Source organism: Cheilinus undulatus, linkage group 15 (genome assembly GCF_018320785.1).
Source record: "Cheilinus undulatus linkage group 15, ASM1832078v1, whole genome shotgun sequence".
NCBI lineage: Eukaryota > Metazoa > Chordata > Actinopteri > Labriformes > Labridae > Cheilinus > Cheilinus undulatus.
The window spans coordinates 7,162,853-7,171,621 of NC_054879.1; the positions used below are offsets into that span (position 1 = coordinate 7,162,853).

Below are 8,769 nucleotides of genomic sequence, written 5' to 3' on the forward strand. Positions count from 1 at the left end.
CATACATCCTGATAGGGGTCCAGGACAGTCTGAATGAAATTCTGAGTTTCTTCATTTAAAATAAAAGCCAGGTGTCCACCTCTCTGCTCACACCAAGCCTGAGCGCCACAGAAAGTACGCTGGACACCCGCTATCTCAAAACAGGAGCCCCCAGAGTGTTTTTGGTGTTGTAGACAAGAAAGCTTTTTATCTTCAGCACAAGCCAGACAGCTTAGTGTCATCAGGATCATCAGATGCACAATGATCCAGCACATTCTGTCTGTTTCCTCTTCAAAAAAACACGAATTTCATACTCTGTTAGCTTCAGTGAATTAAACCAGTGGATAAAGTCAAAGATGTCCTCTGACTTCCTGCTGTGCTTTAAAAAGAGTCTGACTCGAGCCACTATCACACACGTTGTTCCAGGTTCAATGGAAAAATGTTTATCTAAAGCAAATAAAAGCATCGCCTTTGTACCGAGGCCCAGCAGCAACAAAGGAAACCAAAGGAGAGTATGTCAACCAGACGGCGAGGCAGAAAAAGGTCAGTGTGTACCAGTGTTATCATGAAACTCGTCTTTTTTATTTTTTAATGGTCACTTTAAAAAGAAGTTACTACTTTGTAAAAAAGAAGAATCATAATTCATGGATCAGAAAAGGCCACTTATCTTTGCACTAAGCCGTAGAAGTCCTCAGGTTTTGTTAATACTTTTCTTTTGACAAAATAAACCACGCAGAAAATGTTTACCGTGCTCATGTTTGGTGAATTTTTTCAGCACAACCTCAACTTTATGAAATGAAGACTTTGTACATTTTAACTTACTGTATTAGATAAAGCAGTGGTCCTAAAAGTGGGGGTCAGGACCCCCGGGGGGTCGTGAGGCACTAAAGGGGGGGTCGTGTGATGTCTTTTGTAAAACAAAGAATTTTCATATGATTTAAAATCGTAACTTTTTTCTATTATTTTAAAATAATATTAACATTAAATTGATATTATGTAATTTACATATAAAGATAATTTAATTACATATATCATTATATGGTGCTCACCTGGGCAGTCTTACAGCCTTTAATCAACATAAATATAAATATGAAATCAAGCTGTGGTGCAGCTGTATCACCATGCACCAAGTCTGAAATAACCATAAGTGTAACTGGTCAGCCTCCATGTGCAGACAGCCGGGGTTTGAGTCCACCCTGCAGCTCCTACTCCATATGTCAGTCCTTATTTTCTGTCTCCCCAGTGTCCAACTCTATCCACTGTCTTCTATAAATAAAGTCCAGTATTCATTCAGAATTCAAGGAGAGAACACTGGACATGATTACAATGCAATGTTGAATATTGGACTTGAAGAATTTAGGAATGTGCCATTTCTATATTGTGAAGAACAGATGATTGCTGTGGAAGCAATCAGACTCTGAAGGACTGACTTTTCATGTCAACTCACTGAAAGTTACTGACAACTTTCAGTCAGGGGAAAAGAAATGAGTCTAAAACAGTGGAAGTTATGAAACAAGTATGCTCAAATGGGGAGTTATTGGTTATAGTTTTAGAGCAACATTTTGTCTAATTCTTCAATCATGGATGTGGTAGAACTATATATAATAGAGGTGGAACTGTATTTCTTATTTGTCACAAACCGTCACAGTTCAGGGGTCATGGTTCTGTGCATGTAGTCCCATGATTAATATGTCCAAATTTAACTTAGCTACAAACTGAACCATGACCTCTGTGAACCATTACACCCCTAATCAGGCATGCCCACAGAATTGGTTGGGCTCCTGACAAAGTCAGGGACAGGGTTATGATTTATTGATGATTATAATTATTGATTTATAATCAATGAATGTGTGTTGGATAAGTACCTTTTACCTCAGTGTCAAGCTATCATTGGGTTCTGATGTTTTAATTGTTGGAGACATTTTAACCACTTTCTCCACTTATTTTTGCCACTTTTCTCCTTTTTTTCTTGAGAAATTTCGACACATTTTTGACATTTTAAAATCCCATTTGATCACCCTTTTCTCTCCTTTCTTCCACTTTTACCCATACTTGCTACTTTTTAACCTCTTTTCACCAATTTTTCTACCCATTTTTTGCCAGTTTGACCCATTTTGCCACTCTACACCTCTTATTTTAACTTTTTTCAATTTTACCCCATTTTTGCCACCTTTTAACCCATTTTATTGCATCTTGCCACATTTTCCTGACACTTTTTAGCCCTTTTGCACTGTTTTCATTTCTAGCTGCATCCTTTTTTCCTACTTGTTACCCATTTTCAACATATATAAAGCCCATTTTTGCCACTTTGACCCAGTTTTGCCACTTTTCACCCAATTCTGCCCTTTTGTTGCATTTCTTTAATGTTTTTCCTTCCTTTAAATTGTCTCAGCTTCTTTTTTATTTTCTGGTATCCATTCATTTGTGCACATCATGTTCTAGCTATGAAGTCATTACTTTCCAGATGATTTGGTTTAATGTGCTTATCCATATTATTAGCATTACCTAAGAACAGTAATTGTGTTTTGAGGAGGGTTATGCACTAGGGCATAAATGAATACCTAAATATTTGTTGCTTTGATAAGAGTGGTTATTATTCAGGTTACACAGATTAACTTCCAGCTTTGCTGCGGCTTAGAAAGCTTTCCCCTTTATCCCCCCTTATGGGTGGCCTTTTCCCTATTGAATATTATGTAGGGCTGTCAGAGTTTTAAGTTTAAGCCACTGCAGCGCTGCAACTGCTCCTTAATGTCTCATTTATTATCAGACATTTACCTTTGTGCTGATTCCTAATTTTCCTGTTTAATCCATAACAAGTTCCTTTTTCTGTGGCTAAATTCATGTGATAATGTTCTGCCTACAAATAGGTCTTTATTTTCATTCAAAATAAAAGCAGTTCTGTATCCTACAAGGACATCAGTTACCCTCAGTGTATGTATTTTAGCAGAATAGAACCCTGACTGTGAGCATCCTAGCAAACACTAAGCAAGCAGCCGTATACCGCATAAATGCTAATGAGGCTGCATGTATGTAAAATGCCTCTGTTTGCTAGTAAGGTCATACGTTATTCAGAGATATGTTTACAAATCTTTCTGCCAGGTTTCCCCTAGGAAGTAAGCATAATTTAAGGAATACATATACAACCAACATATGAATACTTTATATGCAATTATGTAGTCTTTCAGCAGGTCATCCCTTTCAAACCTGCTGTTGATGTTAGTGAGGAAAATGTAGAGAAATATGAAACAGAATCCTTCAAAGGCGGCTTATTTTCTTGCAATTTTGAAAATTGTTCATGTCTTTAAAATAAACAGAACATACGACGTATATGAAAGTTAAACAAGCAAAACTGAGTATGCAATCAGTGTAACCACATGTGTCCATAATGTCTGTAAGCAGCATGTATGCACAGCTTTGTCTTTGAAACTGGTTTCCAGTGTTTTGTGAGACAAAAGAGTGCTGATACAGCTTTTATGTATGCCTCTGTTTGCTAATAAGGCCAGCAAACATTCCTGAAAGATGTTGTTTGAAGTTTGTTCCTGATGTGTTTCAGTTCTCCTGGCATAATTTAACAATTTATATTAATAACAAATTAAGACTTAACATGTGGTAACCACATTTTACTACAACCTTAATTTCTGCCTTTTTTACTCATAAGAATCAAAAAGTATCTTATCCCAGAACAGAATTAATCAGTGGCTCCTTCTCTTCATGCCTTGAAGCTTTAATTCAGACTGAATAAAGCATGCAAGGAAACAGTCACATTATGCTAATAATATCACTGGGATTGGTTCCATTTTTATTTTTTATCTTTGCAAATGCACAAACACTAATAGGCAAAGAAGTAGCTGCTAAGACTCCACATGAATGTTCATGAATGTAAATAAGCCTTAGTTTTCCTATAAGCTCTCAATATGTTCTAAAAAGATTACAGTGTTTGCAGTCTTTTTTTCCTGGTGCACAAAAATGATGAAATGGAAAATAGAAAGGACATAAACTAATAATGAGTGTGTGAGATTAACAGACTTCTGTTTTTACAAAAAAAAAAAAAAAGTAATGCAGTGCCTGAGTTTTGCATGTAGAGTGGTTGTCTTTGGAGTTCTGCACCTGCTGTGATTTGCTGGTGAGGAGACAGCGGTGTTAGCACATTCATAGCTGTGCAGAGTCTGCTTATATTACTGGTTTAGGTTTCCTACAGCATCTTAGATGGCTACTGCAGGAGTGAGCCATATATCAGTATACTTAATGTGTCGCAGCTTATACCATGTGAGATGTATCAAATGAGTACATCATATCAAGTATAAAATACAGAAAAGTTAGGGTCCCTGTCCATAGCTGACTTTTTCTAGCACTGGCAGCACTTATCTTCAATTCTAAACCAATGTAATCCAGCGTTCTGAGCGCTCAGCGCCCTCCACATCAGCTGTTTTTGTCGCTCCATTAAAGTACTCTCGGTTGAGGACAGCTGAGCTTTTGGACGCTCAGAAAAAGTGAGTCACACAGAAAGAGCCTTGTTTACATTACATTTTTCATCACAGTGACTGTTAAAAAAAAGTACAATTTTGGTCAGGAAACACCACTTTTTCATAGAAAGAGTAAGTTTAGCATAGACAGATATACTGCTCTTTCCTGGGCTGCCAAAATGGGCACAAAATGAAAGTTATTCACAGGAACTTTAAGGATACTATAAAACAAGGTACCAGCAAATATATGTACATGTATGAAAAATTAAAATGAAAAATAAAAATAGAAATCTCCTTTACTTCATGATCTCTCCTTAGCTAACTTTATAGTCAAACAGTCACATTTCACCCTGCATTTATTTGTTTAAACTAGTGGGTCTGACTCTGGCCTTAAAGTGTTTTTATGTCCTCAAAATGGATAGGGGTCATAAGGGGTTAAGGACTGGATAATAGGAAATTAATAAGTGGGCATAAAGGGTTCGATTAATAGTAAATTATAACGTAGTAAGTGGTTAGTAGAGGGTTAACAAATGGTCATGGAGGATTTGATAAGGCGTCATGGAGGGGATGATATGGTGTGATGGAGGGGTCTACAAGAGGTCATTGAGAGGTTGATAAGGGGTCACAAAGGGGTTGATATTGCATCATGGAGGTGTTTGACAGGTAGGTCATTAAAAGGTTAATTAGGGATTATGGAGGGGTTGATAAGAGGTCATTAAGGAAACTGTAAGGGGACACTGAGCAGTTTGATAAGGGGTTGTGTGTAAAAATCCCAGTAGATCAGCGGTTTCTAAAATTCTCAGACCAGCCTGTCTGGCACTAACAACCATGCCACGTTCAAAGTCACTTTAACTCTTTTCTTCCCCTTTCTGACGCTCAGTTTGAGCTTCAGCAAGCTATCTTGACCACGTGTACATGCCTAAATGCACTAAGTTGCTGCCACGTGATTGGCTGTGATTCCTTTTTCAAATCTGAAGAGCTCTTTCCTTGAAGTTATGTATGCATCATCCACAACAACCTGCCTTGTCAGTATTCTAGACAAAAATCGTGCAGTTATATCAGTCTGGGTAAGAGGGAAGAGAAAAACCACAGGCACCTGCAGCCGCTGTGCATTATAAAAAGCTTTTTACCCTCTTAGCACAACAATAGAGAGTGGCTTTTGTTATCAGAACATAAAAACAGACTGATCTGGCTTAACAAAGAATATATGTCTCTTTGTCAGATACCTGATCATAATGCCAAGTGAACCTTCTCTATGCGCTCTTTTATATCAGTTATTTGGTATTCTTACGGATGTTTTTTAGTCACTTTACTGCATTTTACCCTGCAGCCAGCCAAAGGGAAATGTTGGTCTAGCACATCAACAAATGTACACACGGTGAAAAAGAAGTTAGTTAACGCTGACCACATTTACCCAAGTCTGACAGTGCTGACAAGATAGTCTGTGATCCAGATGCATCCATGCACTTATCATCTACACTAGGGATGGGATGAAAAAGTCATGGTTAATTGCTCCACATTGTGTTTCTGGAACCTTGTTTTCATTTTGACCTGCATGGAATGAAAGTGAAATCACACCTGCTGTAATGGGCTTAGCTGGCTTTGCTGCAGTAGCTTTACTGGGCTGCAGCAGAGAGACACACCAGTGTGGCTTTGTATGCACCAAAGAAGCGGGGGAAGCTGGCAGTGTGAGCGCGTTACTGGCACACCAACAGTGACCATGGAATGAGATTATGTGACTGCCACCTGCAAAACTGGACAGAGAAAGTTACAGCAAAGGCATAAAACAACACCAGTATCAGACTCTGACTGTGATATCATGTTTATTGCAGGTTACTCACTAAATCATCAGTGTTGCCTTGAACAAAGCTTAATGTGTCTCAGCTCCATGGCAGTTAACGTTTGGTTTCAGTAGAAGTTATAAGCAGATGACAGATGGGGGGCAAGTAGTCATTTTGGCATAAGCTCTGCTAAAAGGCCGTGTTTTGTTCCGTTCACGACTATGCCAAATGTCTAAAGCATGAACATATAAACATTCTTAAGCTACTTTTTGCCCAGAAGTAGTGGAAGATTCAGGCAAATAGAGGAGTAAAATAAAAAACTCACACAGAAATGGAAGCCTGGACAAACAACGTCACACGATGCTTGTGAATGGTCCATTTCAATAATCAGTCCAGTTTGGTTCAGTACAGTTTTGTCATGGTTTAGCATGTTAAACTCTGATCTCACCCCAGTTTCCTCTGCTGATGTTTGTTCAGTCAAGTTCATTGTGAAAGGAAATCTGTCTCTTTTAAAAGATCCATTTTTTTTGGCTCCCAAATGGATTTACGTTCTGTAACAGTTTGGCTTTTTAAAAGTAATAAATAAAAATGAAAGATGGAGGAAAGGAAAATGGCACTTAAATGGGAACTAGCTGTAGTGGCTCACATTAAAGAGACATTTCATGTTAATGGCACTTCATAGCAAATTCTCTTAAACAGTCAGGTCAGGTATGGGAACGCTGGTTTGGCATTTCCCCACATCAACCTTAGTCCTGTACTGCTCTGGCCTCCTGATAGGTCCCTCCTAAACGTGGGTCTAACACACTAAACAACTTTTTTGTGCCAACTGCCAATAGCCTCTTGAACAACTCAGTGTGATATTTATCACGTCATTTCTGATGTATTTTGTGTTCTATGCTGTTTCTCTGTGAACGGTCTGTGGTACTGCTAGCCGTGAAGTAATTTGCCCTGCAGTGGGACAACAAAGTTATCCTTGATGGACATCCTCCAGGCCTGCACCCATCTCTCCAGGTATCCTCCCAGCTGCACCTCCATGATGCACACGGCATCTTGACCTGCCCACTGGCTTCTGGGCATCCAGTATGTGATGGGCTGGATCAGTCTTATCTAGGTCTCTTACTCCGCATGGTTTATTCAATGCAGTGTTAGTTTTAGCAGCTGCTTTTAGATTTAGTCTTAGTTTCAGCCTTAACACAAAAATAGTTTTAGTTTTAGTCACATTTTATTCCTGTTCACCCTTTATTTTTTTTTTTAGTTGATGAAAAGTCCTTAAATTTTAGTCTTTACTTTTAGTCACATCATATTTCCTCCCTTAAAAAAACAGAAAAATTGTAAAAAAAAAAACAAAAACAAACAAAAAACCCACTAATTTCATACAGTCAATAGCCAACATGTAGTAATCTGGAATAAACTGATAAAAATCCTAACACACATTTGATAACAGACTTTTGTGATGAGAATCACTGCTTTTTATTCATAATGGTACTCTACTAATACGCTATCAAACTTTTTATTGATAATATTAGTAATATTGATCAGAATATTGTTGCATTTGGGGTGAACTTATGCTTCATATCTATTTTATATTACTAATTAAACTAACATTTCTCCTTTAAAGGGCCACATTTATTCAGATTTCTCGCACTAAACACTAAAATTTAAATTTCTCCATATGATTTTGAACACATCACAATAAGTTAACTTAATCTTCCTTGAATTGCCAAAAGCCTGAGCCTTTTGAAACACATCACAATGTAACTTAGGTCGCCTCCTATGGCTAATTAGCATTTGTTTAGCTGATTTTAACGCAGATTTCAACTTTGGATAAATATTTTTGTAACCAACGGGACCTATTACAAGGTTTTGGAGTTTCTTTTTTGACACTGCAACTCTGACTGAGGATTACTGTACAGCAGCAGAAGCTAATATTAGAAGTCTATGCTAATAAACAGCTGATGGAGTTTTTCAACGATTCAAAGGTAGGCCGGTTGCTTTTTAGTTTAATTTCTTTTAAAGGCTACCAATAGAATACAGAGCAGAGCTACATGTTTTATCTACCTATAAGATCCTTTCTCTGTCACACCGCTCCTCCTCCTCTCTCTCCTCTGGGTGTTTTGACAGAAAGCAGGTTAGTCACACGGAGGAGAAATATAACAAAATCTGAATGTCCGTCAGTCCAGCACGGACATTTTAGTCTCCTCTCATCTTTGTAACAAAAAGTAATCTACTTTTCGTCAGAACTTTTATCATCGGTTATCTATTTTTAGTCCTCATCCTGTCCTCCAGATTTAAAAAAAAAAAAAAGGTTGTTAATGAACATTTTATTTTGTTGTAGCTTTTGTTAACAGATTAACACTGATTCGTTGATAGTACATTACCATTTCAATTAAAAGCATGTTTATGACAAAAATAGGACTTTAAATATGTTAAAAAGGCCCTGAGTACAAGACTCAGACTGCTCTGTTAACTGGTTAAACTGTGTGTGTTTGTGTGTGTGTGTGTGTGTGGGGGGGGGGGGGGGTCACTTTTTTTGTAAAGTGTAGGGA

The 8,769-nt window shown here is 37.8% G+C and overlaps 1 protein-coding gene across 1 annotated transcript in view; it reads right to left on the minus strand.

Moving 5' to 3' along the window:
• Positions 1-7,300, minus strand: part of LOC121522590 (polycystic kidney disease protein 1-like 2) — a 108,040-nt gene extending 100,740 nt beyond the window's left edge. Inside the window, exon 1 of the mRNA XM_041807124.1 lies at positions 7,171-7,300. Within this exon, the coding sequence (XP_041663058.1) occupies positions 7,171-7,300 (130 nt within the window). The remainder of the gene's footprint in view (positions 1-7,170) is intronic.
• Between the last annotated feature and the right edge of the window lie 1,469 nt (positions 7,301-8,769).